Genomic DNA, 19466 nt, shown 5'->3' on the forward strand with positions numbered 1-19466 from the left:
TTATTTCTATTTGCGTTACATTGGATGGAGATATTTGTTTTTTGAACGATCGATATTATCTACATTAAAAGAAAAAGGATGAGCTTAGCTTTACAATGGACTAGCAATATTGTGGTTCAAATTCGCCTTTAGCGAGAATCGAACCTAAGACCTCTTACTTACAAGTGTAGAGGAACATTATTATGTTTATGAACCCAAACAAAGGAATTAGTGGATGTCAATTTATAAATTCTGACTTTTACCTAAATTTCAAGTTTATTTCCCTCATTCAAGCATAATGTAAAAGTCTTGAACTAATTACAATAGAAAATTACATTTCTATCATACATTCGAAAATTAGAGAGATAATAACAGAATATCTCTAATCTAACTTGTCATATTCTCATTTTTATGCAAATAAATATTAATTTTATTGATGGGATGAAGTAATGAAGGCCGAGGCTTTAAAAACGAATGAATAAGATGAGATTGATGTAGTTTTTGATTAGTAATCAGTCACCGGTGGAGCGCCTGCGACGAAAATGAGACGGAATAAAGGAAATAGCTAGGGAGGGAGGAGGAAGAAGGAAGGGACGAAATGATTTTTTCTGGTGAACGTGTAGCAAAGAGAGGAAGTGGCGAGAAGGTTATTATTTGAAATTATTAATAAAATATTTATTACCCCGTTAGGTCACATCTCACTCCTCAACATGTTCGTATTTGATTTTTTATTTTGTCTTTACATGTTCGTATTTGATTGGTAATACCGTAATTTCAATTGATTATTATGTTGTTTGTTCCAAAATTTTATGGGTGTCCAAACAAAAATAATTGTTTCTCTCAAAAAAAAAAGGTTTTTTTTTTCTTTTAAATAAAATAGATGAGTGTTTAGAGATAAAACTTTGAAGTACAAAGCTATTTTTCATTTAATGAGAAGAGTTTTAAATTATTGGGCATTACTTGTTGACCTATACCCAAATAATAAACATAGTCCATTGACTTGGTCCCAAAAAAAATTTGACTCTTGATATATGCCTGGATACTCAAGATTTCATTGATTTTAGCCTAAATTCTCATTTTTAGGGCAATTACAATTAGATACATTTTTTGTTACTACAATGATTAAAATCAAATACCTACAACATATCGATTATATTTCGACAACATATTGACCTTGTATCAACAACACAATGATGAAATATCAATGACTTGCTAAAAACGAATTATTTCAGCAATTAAATATCAAAAGTAGTCAAAAGCCCTTTTTTAAGGGCAATGCTTGTGTGCCCCTCAAGTTCTATTGGGAACCTACTTGTCCCCCCACTTATGATTAACATATCTTTACTAAAACATTATAATAAGAACCGTTCATTTTCTTTATCATCCTATAGAAATCAAATATGCAAAAAATCATTCAATTTGGAGATGTGTTTAGGCATTCATGAGCATAAAACAAATGGACGATATCATGAGGATGTTACTTGTTAGCTAAACCGTAGATGAATTTGCAACACATGGATGGATAAACGATGTTCAAATCAAATGATTTTTGCGATAAGATTTTTCAATAATGAGAATGAACAGGTGAAGGTACATTAACAATAAGTGAGGGGATTGCAAAAGTAATATATTTTTTAAGAACAATATTTGGCTACTCAAAGATGAGTAGGAACTCCTAATCAAAACTCTTAGTATTTTAATCACATAGCTTTGTGTTTATGATCAGAACCGTTCATACTCTGAATCACACTATAAACATCATTTTTGCAAAAAATAAATTAAAAATAAGGTCGTTTAGTCAATCTACAGTAGCAAATACATAGACGGTTCATAATGCTTTTACCAATTCCGTTCATTTGTTTTTAAACAGTTTGATGACTAAACAAGCTTAGTTTTATTGATTTTTTTTGCAGAAGCGATCTTTATAGAGTGATTTATAATATGAATAGTTTTGATTATAAACACGAAGTTCTATAAATTGACAACAAACAATTTTGAGAAATTTTGAGTAGGAATTCCTACTTATATTTGAGTAGCCAAGTATTATTCATTTTGTAAAGAGTTAATCTTAGTTTACTACCCTGAAGGTTCGTGGTTTTCAATATTTGGTACATGAAGTTTTTTTCATCCCAGAGTCATACCTCAAGTCTTAATTTTTGGACAGTTTCATACATTTGTTAAGTTGGCTGTTAAGTTGGCTGTTAAGTCAGTCGTTAACTGATGACGTGGTGTTCATGTGGACAATGACTAGACGCCATGTGTCAATATGAGCCCACATAAATATTAAAAAAATTAAAGATTTAAAAAAATTTAAAATTTTAAAATTAAAATTAAAATTAAAAAACTAAACAAATAAAAAAAAAGGCCTAGAGATGCAGGCCTTCCCTTTCCCCCACCCTCACCAACCCTTTTTCTTCCCCATCTTTGCTGATTGCAGCATCTTCCCCATCCCATTCCTCTTATTGTACTCCCTTGCTCCTCCTACAGCACAAACCCAGCAACAACTGATTTCTTTTCGTATCTTTTCGGCCCGAGAACAAAGATGATTCTCATAACCTAGCATTCTATAACTTTGATCCAAATTTTGGGAAAACAATATACAGGAAAATACATTATCTTCATAAGTAAGAAGCAGATTGGAACAATGGAATTAGCAAAAAGCAAAAAAGCCCTACCTCAAAACCCAAATTTTTTCTAAATCTCAACCTAGATATGAACATTTCAGCTGAAACCTAAACCCTAGACAGGCACAAATGTTCAATTCTTCATAGAAAATTTACAGAAATTTAAAGAATGACAAACTCAGCAAAACAAAATCCAAACATATCCAAAATTAGCAAGAGAAATACAAACCCAAAAGCAAATCAGCCTCTCACATGAAGCAAACACAGCAGCAGCCATGGACGCCCATGGCCCTTTCATCTCAGGAGGCCATGACGGACGACATAATAACCAAAAATACCAAAGAAAGCGCATATTCCAAACAAACCTAAATCGAAATGAACCCTAGAAATTGAAATTCCAAATTAAAAATTCAAATTGGGGGAGCTCTGAGATTTTACCTAAATAGCAGCTTGGATGGGGAAAAGTTGAGAACTTTGTATTGTTGCAGCTGGGTTCGAGTGGGTGAGATTTAGAAATAAAAAATTGAAAAAAATATTAAAGGAAAAATCGAAGGAGGGGCCGTGCCAAGGAGTATTTGTATATGTGTCTCTCCAAGAAGAAGATGAGAGAGAAAGTCTGATGTTATGAAACATAGAGGGGAGAGAGGGAGAAAGAGAGAGAGAGAAGGGGGTTGGCAGCCGTACGATTTCTACCAACTCACTTCCGCTCGAGCTTCGATGAATAGATCACCGCGGCAACGCCTCTCCAGTTCTCAACTCAGACCAGTTGCTACTCTTCTCCGTCGTCTGAATCGCCACGATGAAAGCTAGAGAAGGGGAAGAAAGGTTCTGCAAAAACCCAAGGAGAAGCACGCATCCCTATAGCATTTTTATTTGTTTTTTAGGTTAATCTCAATTTACTACCCTAAAGTTTCATGGTTTTCAACATTTAGTACATGAAGGTTTTTTTCATCCCAGAATGGTCCTTAAGGTACCGTTTAGTACGTGGGACAAGACGGAACGGAGTGGGACGAGGCGTTCCGTCCCACGTTTGGTGCGCCTAAAATGGGTGGAACGCGCTGTCCCACAGGACGAGTTTTAGGTGAATTTTTGTTCCGCCTCCCTCCTGGAACGACTTGTTCCACATCCGTAGAACACAAAATTAGAACATTTTAGGACAAAAATGCCCCTTATCTTTTTCAATATTTACCATCCAAATCATAAAACAAACCATAACCATTCTCTGCCGCTACCTCTCTTCCCGTAGCCTTCCTCTTCATCCTCATCTTCTCCTCATCCTTTCCCGTAGCCGCCGACTGCACCCAGCTAGCACGCAGCAATACGGAGCCACTACTGTTGCGCTGCAAATTGAGCTGGGTATGCAATTGATAGCTTGTTGAATCTCAGTTTTTTACTTTAATCGATTAATCTTTTCTGATTCAATTTTTTTTGTGCTCGTTTTGTTTCATTGTTTTGCATTTCAGTGGAAAGTTTTCTGGGTTTTAATTAATTGGGTATTGTCAATCTTGCAGCTGTTATACATTTCGTATAATAGAAGAATCTCATTTCTAGCTAACAGTGAAGCTTGTGATATATGTTAATCTGTCTGTTATCTATACATTGGTGCAGATAACTGAATTTGTTAACTTTCATGCCTACAAATTAGCATGCTGATTCTTGTATTGGAATCCCAGACTTCAAGGAGATGGCAAACAACCAAAAATTCCATCACCAGTCAAAGTCCATTCCGTTCCGCCGTTGTTTTCGTCATCACCATTGTTGCGAGAAATCGTAGCTTCATCCGTCAAGCCACAGTCGAACTCGAACGCTTCAATGGTAGCCCGCATCAATAATAGCAAACCATTTTTTAGCAGCTCCAACAAGTGTGCAATGTCTAGGTTTAACTCTCAGTAATGAAGGAGCCAAAGCTTCAGGCCCTTTTCAATGGTTACTACATGACGCCAATGATAACATCAACATTAAGGGCTATGGAGACCACATGTCACGCCTCGATCCCGACATACGTCCGTGATCGACACGTGACGTCACCAAATACCCGTATCTCAACATACCCCGCCTCCAGGATATGGCAAATCACAACTCGAGAATCGAATCAAATAGTAGTTTTTCGTAAACTTTATAGCTGCATCTAACCTCCTCGCTAGACTTCCTACGTACCCTCATTAGGGATCAAGCCATTCGTAGTTCGTCGTTCACTAATTTAGACATTTATTCCAGTGCGTTCTAACAGGAATACATAGCATTATGTAATCAATTATTAAAACTTAACAAGCATGACATTACCAAGTTTAGGCTACAAAACAAACCAACATGCCGTTCAAGATTCTCATTCCATCCATCATATAAATTCCATGTTTTCAGCACGATACTTCCATCCACAGCATGTAACATATCAAATAACCAACGAAGCACATATTATTCTCAAGCCACATTGATCAACTAAAATAATCATAATAATAACAACCATAACCAAGGCCATTCCACAACCCCGTCAATTAATCAATTCAAGAATCAAAGATACATGATCTTAGCATTTAATTATGTAAATCAATGAATGCAGTAACATATCATTTCACAAATTTAACCAAGGAACTTTATATAATTTCCTACTTGGATTATGAGCAATAACATGGTAAATCTATTTTATATTCACAAGGTCTATTGTGGATAATTCTCATTCACTCGAATCTAGGGTTCTAGACTAACCTTATGGGAATGAGTGAGAGCAAGGATTCCAGACCACTCAACGGAATCCAACAACATCGGGTTCCAAACCACTCAACGGAACCAAAATATCAAGTGGTTTCTCATAATCTACCCAAACCTGTCATATGTAAAATCAGTGCCTACATTATGAGAATGGTGCATCGGCCAAATGGAACTCGAAGAAGCTGTGGAGCTCGGGTAGTGATAATAATACAAGTATGTGATATTCAATAAAAACAAACCATCGATCACAATCTATAAACATCGAGTATAGAATCATGCTTTGTGCAATCATAATTAAGTCACTGGAAACTCCGAAGGAGTCACCCAGACATCTAACAGTTTTTCTAATTCAAATCACAAGATTCTCATAAACCATCGTTCATATATACATTAAAAACTAGGGCTAGATGGACGCAGTTCGGTCAAAGCCTACATAAGTAACCAAACAGGAAGTGGCCCCCCAAAGCGGATTAACCAAGTAGAGCCACCCCTAAGAAAGTAACTAAGCAGGTAGTGACCCTCCAATGCAGATTAACCAAGCAGAGTCATTCCTACAGCTGTTAGGAAGCAATCACCCAATGCGGATTAACCAAGCATGATCACTCTTTAAGTATACATGACCATAAGGATCGCCCAACACGGATTAACCAAGCACGATCTATATATAGTATGGTCCCCCAATGCGGATTAACCAAGTAGGACCACTAGTGACCCCCCAATGCCGATTAACCAAGCAGGGTCAAGATAATCAGGTAGGTAGTGACCCCCCAACGTAGATTAACCAAGCAGAGTCACACCTACATAATTGTTAGGCAGTGATCACCCAACGCAAATTAACCAAGCATGATCACCCCTCAATATAAATGGCCATAAGGATCGCCCAACGCGGATTAACCAATCACGATCGATATATAATATGGTCCCCCAATGTGGATTAATCAAGCAGGACCACTAATGACCCCCCAATGCGGATTAACCAAGCAGGGTCATAGTCCTCTACTAGCCCTCAATTTACAAAACATTTCAATATGCAATTCGAATCACTTTTCCACAAATATTACCAATCCATGAATCAAATCACATTTAATAAAAATAGATCGATGGCCAATTATAAAAGAATCACATTTTTAAAAGAAAACACATTTATAAAATCATGTCATATCCACAAAGGATATTAATATCAAGAATCGGGTAATCACCATATCACATATATTAAAGTCACTCACTGTGATAAGTCCGCAAAGCTTCACTGAGTATCTAGTAATACTAATTTTAGTAATTCAAATGGTTCAAGACCTGTTGACCAAAAATCAATGGTGGGGTCCACACCCTAGCAATTTAATCTGGAAGATCCACACATCATAATCTAGATCTGTAACTTCTTAAGGTCCACATTATGCTCAAAGAACAACATACTAAAATCTCATTGCGATCCGACGGTCGGATCTCCGCCAATTGCTAGAATTAGGTGGCAGTCAACAATTTCCAAAAATTACCAAATTTTACAGGCAAGTATATCTCAGTGAGTAAATAAATTTTCATACCTGTGGCCAAGTCCAATTCAGCCGGGAAGTGTCTCAATTTTATCCAAACCCGCCAGAGACCCTGGAAATGGGTGTTCCTCGATTCATCGCCAAAACGAACTCCAACACCTCATCCAATGCTTGGGCCTTGCTCCAGGGGTTAAGGGGAGTCTATTGGTAGTGATGATCGATGGTAATCATTGTCGGAATCACTGTAAAATGAGAAAACTCGCTGGAAAACCCTCGGAACTTTGTGGCTTCGGCCTAGAAAAATGGAAAGGTAAAATGGAAATCTAACACTACAGGGATGTAGGACTCATCAAGGGCTTTCCATGGACACCAAGATTACCCAAAACAGAAGTCGGATGAAGAGGATATGGCTGGGTCAAAAATGGTGGTTCGCAGGTGAAAAATGACCCATTTTTTGTCTCTCCTTTCCCTTCCTTACTCTCTCCTCCCATTGGTCACTCTTCCCTCATTTTCTCTCCCGCACCCTCATCTTCTTCTCTCTCCTACTGCCACCTGGTAGTATCCAGTCTTTCTTTGTTTGTTTGTTTTTTTTTTCCTTCCTGATTCGTTCTCCTTTTCTCTCCCATTTCTAATTGGTCCCTCACTCTCTTTTCTCATTGGTCCCTTTCCCACAAGGTAAACGTTACTTGTGACCTCGAAAGGTCAACGAATCTTAAAGATTAATTATGAAAATTCAAACCCGATAACTATTCGATTTAATTCCCAAAATTTACGAAATTAAAATTAAGTAATAAAAATAATGTAAACATGAAATACAAATTTAAATTACGAGATACATAATGAATAGTGAAATTCTGGGGATGAGATTTCACACCACAGGAGCGTCAAATTACAGATTCTTTGCCTCTACAAGTAGGCGTCAACGAATACAAACACCACCAAACGTAGACATGAGGTATTGAGATCTTTGGTTTTCAAGTTTAAAAATCGAAAGGCCATGTGGCATTGGTTTTTCCATAGTTTCTTTGCATGTTATACTGATGGCAAGGTGGTCATGAATGATGCTTTTTTGAATGAGATAAATGGTTGGGTCAACATGTAAGAGGTAGGCAAGTTTGTGATGGTTTTGAATGCAGACAAAGTGTTCAATGAAATAGCTAAGAGACAAAATGAGGTTGGCAAGTTTGTGATGGTTAGTAGCTGATGAGTGAAGCAAAAAATACTTGAATAAATAACAAACACCTCTCTCTTTCTGTAATTCATTCATTGTTCAAGGAATACAATCTTTAGTCATTCACTTTCTCTCTCTAAATTCTCTGCCATTGTTTTTCGTTTTGGTTATTCTGCAATCTCCAAAAGCTAATCATGGTATTGTTATAAAAGATGACGAAATTCATGGCATAACATATCTTCATCCATGTGCTAGTGTAAAAAATATATCATAGATAAGCATATATGTGTTCAAATATGAACAAGTTCAAAAAAAAAAAAATTGTCTCGTCCCGTCCCACGCATAAACATTGTACCAAACAACAGACGGAACATGGATAAGTTAGTCATATAATCATTTGGTTTCGTTATGTCCAGCGCATACCAAACGCAGAACAGAACAATCGTCCCGTTCCGTCCTGCGTGTACCAAACATAACACGGAACCTCTGTTTCGTCCTGTCCTGTCCCGTTCCATTCAATTTGCGTACCAAACGGTATCTAAAATCATAATCTTGGACACTTTCATACATCCGTTAAGGTTGCTGTTAAATCAACCGTTAACTGATGACGTGACATCTACGTAGACAATGACTAAGCACCACCTGGATATTAAAAAAAATTAAAATTAATAAATTAATAAAAATAAAAAATATTATTATTAAAAAATTATTTATTTAAAAAAAATAAATAATAAATAATAAAAAAAAACCCCAAAAGATACACTCTAATCCAATCCCACCATTTCAATCCCCAGCCACACTTCCTGCAATCAATCCTTATCGCTAGCCACCCTCCAATCCAACCTCATCGCCTTCTTCTTCAATCATCGTCACTCTCCCCGCGACTGCGACTACAATTGAATTGCTCCCGACGTAAAACCACCGATCGTGATCATACTTTGACAGCGTCTTCACCGGATTCTCCACGAAGAACACCGTGTCGTTGTCTCCTAACATGAACCACCTCACATCCGGCTCGCCGCGATCGACGACCTCCTTGACCATGGGCACCACGCGGATCGCGGAACAGAGCCCTCTCTTGAAAGTATACGGAAAATGGGAGCTATCATCGGAGACGACGACCAGAGCGACAGACTTCTAGTCGGAGGGGTCGATTGGTACGCGATCGAGAAACGCAAAGGCGCGGGTGAAAGCAGGGGAGCACCAGAGGCGGAGGTAGGGCTCGCGATGGGACCAGGAATGGGAGAAGGAGGCGACAGCGAAGACGAGGTGGCGGCGCATGGTAGCGGGAGAGAAGGGTTGGTGGTGTGTGGAGGAAGAGGAAGTAGAAATTGAGGAAAACGGAGAGGAATAACAAGAGGGCTTTGAAGTGGGTGAGGGTTAAGGTTCTGAGCATTACAGATGGGAGGGAGACCGAGAGAGAGAGGTATCGGTATCTTTTAGGGTTTTTTTTTTAATTTTTTATTTATAAATATTTTATTATTATTATTATTTTATTTTTTATTAATTAATTTATTTTTTTTAATATCCACGTGGCGTCCATTCATTGTCTACGTGGGTGCCATGTCATCAGTTAAAAATTGATTTAACAACAACCTTAACCGATGTATGAAAGTGTCCCAAAATTATGACTTTAGGTACCACTCTAGGATGAAAAAAAAACTTCATGTACTAAATGTTGAAAACCATGAAACTTCATAGTAGTAAAATGAGATTAATTCATGTACTAAATGTTGAAAACCATGAAACTTCATCGTAGCAAACTGAGATTAACCTTTTTTTTCTTTAATTTTTATTTATTATTTTTATTATTTTTTAATTTTTTAATATCACGTGGGCCCATATTGACATGTGGCGCATAGTCATTGTCCACTTGGGCGTCACGTTACCAATTAACAGCTGACTTAACAGCCAACTTAACAGATGTATGAGATTGTCCCAAAATTAAAACTTGAGGTATGACTCTGGGATGAAAAAAATTTCATGTACCAAATGTTGAAAATCACAAAACTTAAGAGTAGTAAACTGAGATTAACCATTTTTTAAATGTGTTAAATGACCTTGTCAAATACAACAAATTACTTTTGTAGTTGCTCTGTAACTTCACCAATACCAAAGATTGAGATTAAGGGTTAACTGACTGAAAAAATGTAAATTTAAGTGTCAGGATGGTCAAATATTCATCGGTTATGGTAACTGTGGGAACCGGTCCATTTAAATTTCACAGTTATAATTAAATGGTTATGAGTATAACCATTTATCAGTGAAATTTAAATGGACGGTTATGAGTATTAACCACGATTATAAACGGGTACCGGTTTATTTTGATATATATATATATATATTTTTTTATAAATAAAACCACCTAAGCTTTTGATCAGAATTGATTTTTCATCATCACCACATTAGCCTACATAAGTTTTATTTTTATTTTTATTTTTTTATTTATTTATCAGAATTGGTGATGATTTGTCACAAGTATCACCATAAATTGCATTAGAGTCATTAGAGTCATATATATATATATGGACCCCTCCCTCCCTTCCTTTCACCGCCACCCCCACTTCCACTTTATCTTTTACATTTCTTGCCTCTCTCTCTCTCTCTCTCTCTCTCTCTCTATAGCTAGTTTAATGGCTGCAACTGATCTAATGGTTAAGGTTAACTCGTCACAAGTTTGCCGCGATCATCCACCACCCAAACCGACCACCATAAAAAAGCTTATTGCGGAATCACAAGACACCAACGGCAACTTCATTGTTCCTCCCACTTATACCTACACAAACAATAATAATCCCCACGATGATCAGAAAGCTTTCGAAGAAGATACAGAAGCAGCAACCATTCCGACCGTTGACTTCTCTCTTCTCACAACATCTGCTACTCCTGAACAGCGCTCTAAAGCCATCAACGACCTCGGCAAAGCCTGCCAGGACTGGGGCTTCTTCATGGTACCTACACCCTCCACCCTACACATATATCATTCGTATAAGCGGAGAAAAATACTATTGGACTATAGTACTCAAAAGAAAAAAGAGAAAACGTCCAATTTCATAGCCAATATTAGTAATAGATCGGCCAGTTTATTAAAATAAGTTCAATTCTTAAATTTAAGATTATTTTATTATCAATAATTATCTCTTTAATTAGTTTACTTTTTTTTTAGGGTATGCTATCCACACATCCTTTTTTACTTCTCACACACCTCTTGTTAATTTCTGTCCGTTAATCTTCTTCAATTCATCCGATCCGATGACCGAAAACCAAAAAAGTGTGGGAGAAGTAAAAATGGGGGTGTGGATATCACACCCTTTTTTTTTTTTTGTTACTTCTTGCTCTTCTTCATGCTCTAAACCCTATATATTTATAGATTTTATTTTATTTTTATAAAGAGCCTATATAATAGGTTGATTGTATTTATCTACTTGTATTACATCTTTTTTTATAGTCTACATGTATTACAGGTTAATGTGTTTTGCTAATAGGTATATTATGATTTTGTACTTTTAGTTAAGCTTCATATCTCGCTCGCTCATAAGTATATTATATTTTGTTGATTGATTAGAGTTAGGGTCATATATTCTACATATAATGAATTTGTGCTAGTATATTAGTTTTTTATTAGAAGATATTAAGTAGATTATTGAAATTACAAGATGCATGAAATTAAAAGATTTTGATTTATCTCTAATACTTTAAAGATATATAAAATGAGTATAAAAGAAATACCTAATACTGGACTTAATTTAAATCTTCGATTTTTTTACTCAAATCTAAATGCCTCAAGAAAGAAAGGGGCAATTATTGGTTTTGTATTTTTATATATTTTCATTTTCCACTGGTAGGTGATCAATCATGGTGTGCCAGAGAGTCTGATGAAGGTAATCTTGGATGGTTGTGAAGGCTTTTTTGATCTGACGGAGGAGGAGAAGCAGGAGTTTGAAGGGAAGCATGTGTTGGACCCCATCAGATGCGGGACCAGCTTCAATACCTCTGTGGAGAATGTTCGGTTTTGGAGGGATTTTCTCAAGGTTTTTGTATATCCTGAGTTTCACTTCCCCTCTAAACCTGCTGGCTTCAGGTTAGTCATCGACCACCATTCTTGATAATGAATACATGATTTAATTAAATATATGTTATCAACCTTGTTAAATCATGGTCTTGTTGGGTAGGGTATGTTGAATCATGATGATTTAATTATGTTATTATCTTGTGGTCTTTTAGAAGTTAATCAAGTAATTAAGTTCCAAAAGTTGAATTACTTGGCAGTGGCACACATGAACATATTTTAAAACCAAGTTGAATTCCAATTATGAAGCTTTAATTTAAAGAGATGTGGGTTAACACATGATCATAATAAGCATTAAAAAGAATCCTAAATCATTAAGAGATGTGGTTTATGTTAGTTAGTCTGAGCAATGTAATTGTCTCCTTACGCATGAGTTCGAATCTCATATGGTAAATTAGGGTAGTACACAAAACGCGTTCACCCTGCCTTTTTGTTGGTGCAGTGAGCTTGCATCAGAGTATTGCAAAAGAACAAGAGAAGTGACAAGGGAGCTACTGAAAGGAATATCAGAAAGCCTGGGGTTGGAGGCCACAGACATAGACAAGGCCTTGGATGTGGAATCAGCTGGCTTGCAAATCTTCATTGCAAACCTGTATCCTCCTTGTCCACAGCCTGAACTTGCAATGGGGATGCCTCCTCATTCTGATCATGGCCTCTTGACCCTTCTCATGCAGAATGGGATCAGTGGCCTTCAAGTGCAACACAAGGGTAAATGGGTCAACGTCAATGCTGCACCCTACTCCTTCCTTGTCAACACTGGCGATCACCTTGAGGTAAATATTCCTATTCAATTTCACTTCGTCACTTGGTATTACTGTTTAATGGCATTAACCCTAGAGATATTTGGGGCATTCTTTATCGATCATTGGCAATCACAAACGTTAATTTCCATTTTGCTACATGTACGTACGTATGTCGTAGATATTTAGCAATGGAAAGTACAGGAGCAACATTCACAGGGCAGTGTTGAACAACAAATCAACAAGAATATCGGTAGCCACTCCGACTGGCCCATCACTTGAAACAGTAGTTACACCTACACCAAAGTTGGTAGACACTGCAAAGCATCCGGCAGCAGCATATATTGGCATGAAGTACAAGGACTACTTGGAGCTTCAACAAGGCGGCGTACTTGATGGGAAAGTCATCTTGGATCGTGTACGTGCGGGGGTTTCAAACTCTGAATAGAAGAAAAACACCAGGAAGTATCCCATATTCTAGAGTACTGCAGAAAATCCCTTATAGGTCCCTCTGGAGCTTTGGAATTGGGTCTACACTTTTGGTCGTAGCTAGCTGGCTAGCGTAACGACATGGTGTCATGTTTCTGTACACTAAAGTGAATAATAATGACACAAAAAATAGTCGTAAATAAGTTCATTGGAGCAATTGCCAAACAATTTCAGCTTATTAATATGTTACGAGTTGAATTACAAATTGCACGAAGTATGAGCAAAGACAAATCACACCTTTCATTGGCAAACAACTAATCCAGTAAATCAAGAACAATGACAAACTATCTATAAACTTCAACCATCACAACTTCAATTTTTGACCACGACCTACCCTTTCATAACATGCCATGTCTGTGGAGCCAAAAATAGTTTTGACAAAAGAAGACAAAACTACCCTTAGGGCATACCGGGATTCCTATGCGCAAGCAGCAGACAATTATCCCTCAACCAAGTCAAAAGTGCCGAAAATAGGTATCAACTTAAAATCTAATTTATTCATATATTTCCTATTTCATTATTTAGCTAATCAATTAGTTAAATAAATATACTTATTCCATATTTCCTAAAACCCTTTTTTAAAACCATAATAATTAACCAATTAAGAGATTAATTGCCTAATTAATCCCATAATTGGCAAACAAATCACCCCAAAATCATGCTAGGGTCCGGCCAATCCCATCAAAAAATAATCCATCTTATTCTCCACCTTTTCCACCATTTTCCCTTTTTAATTACCCTAATTAACTAGCCAATTAATCCCATAAACCACCAAAACATTCATTTTATGTTTAATTAACCAATTAATCATAATAAATTGGCTAATTAAACCTAAATTAAACCCAAAAACTCTAGCTAGGCCGGCCACCTCCTATCCCTATAAATATACTCCCATTCTCACCAAAAAGGCACTTCCAACTCGTGCTAAAATTCTCTAGAATTCTCAAACAATTTTTTCTCTCTAAATTCTAACTTTGGCATCGGAGGTTCTTCGGCCAAAGCCCCCCATTCATCGTGGGCGCGTGAGACTCTTGGCCTTGACGTAAGATGTTAATTGTTTTGTAGGTGCAATTTTGTCCAATATCAAGGAGGAAGAAATTTGCATCCACAATGTCCCTTTACTAAGATTACACCACGTATCAGTAAGTCCCATCCCTTATTGGTAGACTCCTCTACTAATTAATTAGAGCTAATTTAGGTCAATTAAAACTTACAATAACTATGTTAATCCTATTACCTATTTAACTAAAGATCAATGAACCTGCTACCTGCATTAATGCATCCAAACCAAACAAGAGTTACATACTAGTGTCATTTACATATGTACAACTAACAACCCATTTCTCTAAATTTTGATATATTATAATAGGTCAAACCAACATGAAACTTTGCATTGTAATTTTTATTTTGCATTACGTGGATTCAAACTCTTCATTGCAAGTTCTATTTTATGTTCTATAGTCAAATTAGTTAAATAGGGTGTTCCATTGTAATAATAAAAAAAATAAAAAAAAGGCATCTCGGGTGTACTCAAACGACAAAGTGTACCTAGTCATAGAACTTCGTCAAATTGTCCGATCGATACAGGTAAAGGTCCTTTACATGCGCACGTTGTCAACTCGTTAAATCACTAAATGTAAAAATGCACACTTTCAGTAAATCATCCTTATCATGGCGGCTACTAAATACAGTTTGCAACAATTTCTGGTCACAATGGCCTTGCTAGGAAAGTACATCTTAGTATTCAAATCATCGATATTTGACACTAGCCCGGTAATCAGAGCAATGTCTTGCTCGGTGAACTTAACAATAGCGTAGCTCAGACCAGTGATGTCTACATCCTTATTTGCTACTCGGCACAATACCAGATCATGGACAATTTGACCACTAATTCATCTCACTCAAATACAATAAGTGGCTGAAGCATGTAGTCCAGAATTAAGCTTTCATGATAGTCATTGAACTTCTTGTGTAAGTCAAGTAAGACTCCAATTTCAATATAGGCTCTTCAGGGGTGGTGATTACCATTCGACTAGCTATCATGCTTCTCCGTAGTTTAGCATCTTCAGCCATTGTTTTAGATGCAAATTTTGTACATGTTTGATTTGACGAAATTTCACCTACAAGAGAACAAAAACCGTTAGCCTAATTGACGTATACCCTGAAAAAGGGAGATGGTGTACGCCAAAGGTTTGATGCCTAATTAAGTCAGAAAAGTAGTAGACAGAAAAATAGAACTTGAGAGAGTTCTGAGTAGTAAGTAGCGATTACCGTTTTCTCTGTTTAACCTGACTATTTATAAGGATAAAATTTAGCAAGCAAATGTGAAGGGAAGCTGTGAGCATACTAGGTAGTTCTTGGTGATGCAGGACAATCTCCACAATCAGCTAGCAGTTTTGAAGGTCCCTATTGGTAAGAGTTCAGATGCGTCGGACACGCAAAGGAAGACTCTAGAAAGTCGGCGCCCTACTACCATTGGACCAAGTATGGCGGCCCAAAGACCCCATAATATATGTCATTGGCATCCCGAAGAACCCACGGTCCGTTAGTGGCATACCTTTGGGCAAACTACATCTTTTTCTTTTAGGGTAAAATTTTGGTTTACTCACGACGTCAATGGTAAAACCGTCATATTAAGCATATTTTTCACACATCCTTCTCCTATTGGTTGTGGTTAATTTATGTATGCACACTTGTTACTTCCGTAGAACTTAACCAACGATTCCAGGATTGTAAATTTAAAACTTACTATATTTAACCACTATTATGTTGTTGTTACGACTCATCCAAATTTTTTTTGTAGCTTTAATGTAAAATTACCCAAATGCCCTAGAAGGGTGCGCGTTGACTTTTGTTGATTTTATTTGTCATGACATATGACGTATTAATTAGTATATTTGAATAGTAGCCGTCGTTACAAACACGTGGGTACAAGTGGGACAAAAATCAGACTTAAAACGAAGTTTTTACGAGACATTGAATTCAATGGCATTTTAGTCATTTTACTCCATTTTCGGAGAATTCTTTGATTTCTAAGGGCTGTAGGTTCCATGGGGGAAATAATTTTCTTCTTTCTTCCCTTCTCTTTCCCCCATGTTTCTGGAAACCTCTCTGCATCTCTCTCTTCCGTGTTCGATAAATCGAGAAAAACGAACGACGACTTCGCTGTTTGACGGCGAGTCACGATCATTGGCTTCCATCATCACCATCCCCACCTCACCTCGAGTCCAAAGACTCCACCTTTGTTGGAAAATGCAAAGTCGAAGTCTCGGACAGGGAACTTCGACGGTTACAGTGAAAATTGGACTAGTTTCTTGTCATTCAAGGCATATGTGAGACTTCTAAACTCTACCAATAGCTTCATTTGGTTGATTAGGACTAGATTGGTGTAAAAAAATTATAAATTATAGGTGGTTTTGGATACAGATTCGAAGAAGGAAGTTTTCTTGTTTTTCCGGCGAGATTCCAGCCATTTTTCAACCTCCAACTCGGTACGATCTTGTTCCTCTCTTCCCTAACTGCACTTTGATACAAATTTCATGAATTTTGGTTGAGAATCGAGTGAGAATGAAGTCTGAAAAATTCTTTTCGGCAAGAATTTTCAGAATCTAATAAATTTTTCGGTGGCTCTGCTACTGTGTGGCTGATAGGCACGTATTTATTACATATGTTACCTATTATTTATATTAATTAGCGTTTCATTTAGATTAATTTGGAGTTAATTACTATACTTTTGTATTTTATAAGTATTAGGATGTGCATTGATAAAAAGTGAAATTTAACACGGTTTTGACACATTCTATACGTTTTAGTCTTCCTAATTACATTGGCTTCATCCATTTAATTAATCGTTATTTTATGGGGTGTGCTATCCGAATATTTCTTTTTTACTTCTTACACATTCTTGTTAATTTTTGTCCTTTGATATTTTTCAATTCATTTGATCTGACGGTCGAAAATTAAAAGGGTGTGTAAAAAGTAAAAAAAAATATATAGATATCTCACCCCTATTTTATTTGTAGGTTGAAGACGAATAGGTGGGTTGTTTTTTACTTATTTGGAGCAAGAGCCAATACTTTCAAACGATGGCTTTTGGACTTATTCGAGAAGGATGAATCAAATTCACTTGCCCAAAACCAAATTCCAATCTGTGGCTTTTAAGTGAGTTAGTGCAAAGGACAATTGATATAGAAAAGGAAGGATGAAAAGAATTAAAGAAAGATGGACAAGATGATTACATGAGGCGGTGGAGATATCTTAGGAAAGAATCTCAAATTGATTGGAACTCCTATTTTTTAGCAAAATTGGACTGGAGGCAAAGATATTAAAAGGAAGATACGAGCAGTAGAGAGGGACTCGGACTTCTTCTTCTGGCGTGGAACAAGGCATCGGCAGAGTAGCAGTAATTTGGTTTCTTTTATTCAGTTTTATTTTATGCATATTTTCTATAGAACTACTATGAATTCTTTGTTCATGAGGCTTTAAACTCTTAGCTAAGGCTAGAGAAAGCCCTAATTATGATTACTCTAGTTATTTGATTGTTTAATTTGTGGATTTCAGATTGATGATTAGTTTTCATTCAGTAGTGGAATTGCAATTTTGATATTGGGTTCTTTGAGCTTGACCATAGCCTAAGATTTTGATATTGAAATTATTTGCATATGAATTTATTTTTGACCATGAATTGGATTTCATCGATGCTTTGTGAATGAGAATCATGAACTTATAGTTTGATCCGACCATAGAGGAATATTAGTTTGTGTGGCTTCCTAGAAAATTAGCTATTTGTTTGACGTGACCAAGTTGATAAGTGGTTAATTTGTTTCTCACCTTGCTTAATTGGATTTCTACATGTTTGTGTATACTGGACCATGGATATAGAGACTATAGGAATAGTTGAGTTTAAACCTGACCATAGTAAAATTCACATCTTTTTGGGAAATTATTGGCATGTGTACATGACCATGAACATATGTACGAAAGTTGTTTTCATTAATTTGATAATTCATGAGTTGACAATTGGATACAGGGTATGACAATTAGTGGTGGAATCAAAGCTTTAGTGTTTTCTTACATTTGTTCTCAATCATATTTCTTTTTAATCATTGTTAATTTTAATTATTCTTCAATGCAAACCCAATCTTATTTCAATTTGTTAAGTAATAGTTATAGGATTAAATTGTTAAATCAACTTCGGTGGATTCAATCTTGTATTTACATATTTCCACTACAACCAATTCGTGCACTTGCGAGTAAATTTGATTTGAATTAATCTATTTATTAAGTTAGTTTAAATTTACATCGGTGGCCAACCCGTTGACTTTTTTCGTCAGCGTTGACCTTTTTTCGAATTTGATTGTTTTATAGAGTTTTGCTTGGTTTCGTTTATTCACTTAGGTGTGAGGAGTTCCAGAGACCTTAGAGGACAAACCTAGCTTGAGGAAGACTTCCTATATGATCAGAGTGGACTTTTATTTCATAAATGTTTTATTTATCTAAATTCTAAGCATACCTAAATAAATATGAATTTCAGTTATATTTTACTAATTATATCGATTTTATGATATCTTCAAAGTTATGACTTATGATTTACGAGTTAGATAGATTTCAAGATTTTACTACCAGAATTATGATTTATGATTTATGATACATGATTTATGATTTATGACAATGACAATTTCATGATTGTTATTCATTTATTATTATTTATCTTGTGGCATGCATACACCCATACAGACTAAGAGTATTGTACAAGGTCTCCGGCAGTAGGACACAGTTTACATGTGTATGAGTATTTCCAACTCGTCCACATTGTGGACGATGGACATGTCCTTCCAGCTTGTCATTGCCTCGAGATTACGTAGTTATGACATTATTATATTACTAGCTTCTACTAGCTACGGCTAATGGATGATTATACCTCTAGCTTCCACTAGCTACGTCTAGTGGATGATTATATATCAACTTACACGTGTATTGGGGTACTATAGTTATACTTTTAGTTTGTCATTACCTTGAGATTACTCAGTAATGACATGATTATACAATTATACTCGTAACTTATCATTACTTTGAGATTACTCAGTAATGACATGATTACACAGTTACATTTTCCACTTATCATTGCCTCAAGATTACTCGACAATGAAATGATTATATTATTCAGCTTCCACTAGTCATGGATGGTGATGG

General features: G+C 36.3%; 1 protein-coding gene and 1 long non-coding RNA gene across 2 annotated transcripts; both read left to right on the top strand.

Annotated features, from left to right (window-relative positions):
* The first annotated feature begins 10506 nt into the window (after positions 1-10506).
* On the top strand, positions 10507-13479 carry LOC126586650 (2-oxoglutarate-dependent dioxygenase 19-like). Its single transcript, XM_050251569.1, has 4 exons — positions 10507-10927; positions 11822-12057; positions 12488-12818; positions 12967-13479. The coding sequence occupies exons 1-4, from the start codon at positions 10610-10612 to the stop codon at positions 13231-13233; spliced, it is 1152 nt and encodes a 383-aa protein (XP_050107526.1). The 5' UTR covers positions 10507-10609; the 3' UTR covers positions 13234-13479.
* Positions 13480-16285: 2806 nt separating this feature from the next.
* On the top strand, positions 16286-17879 carry LOC126586657 (uncharacterized). The gene is made up of 3 exons (XR_007610871.1): positions 16286-16606; positions 16685-16765; positions 17297-17879. It is a non-coding gene; the product is annotated as an uncharacterized LOC126586657 (long non-coding RNA).
* The last annotated feature ends 1587 nt before the right edge of the window (positions 17880-19466 follow it).

This window comes from Malus sylvestris, chromosome 10 (assembly GCF_916048215.2).
Source record: "Malus sylvestris chromosome 10, drMalSylv7.2, whole genome shotgun sequence".
In the NCBI taxonomy this organism is placed as follows: Eukaryota; Viridiplantae; Streptophyta; class Magnoliopsida; order Rosales; family Rosaceae; genus Malus; species Malus sylvestris.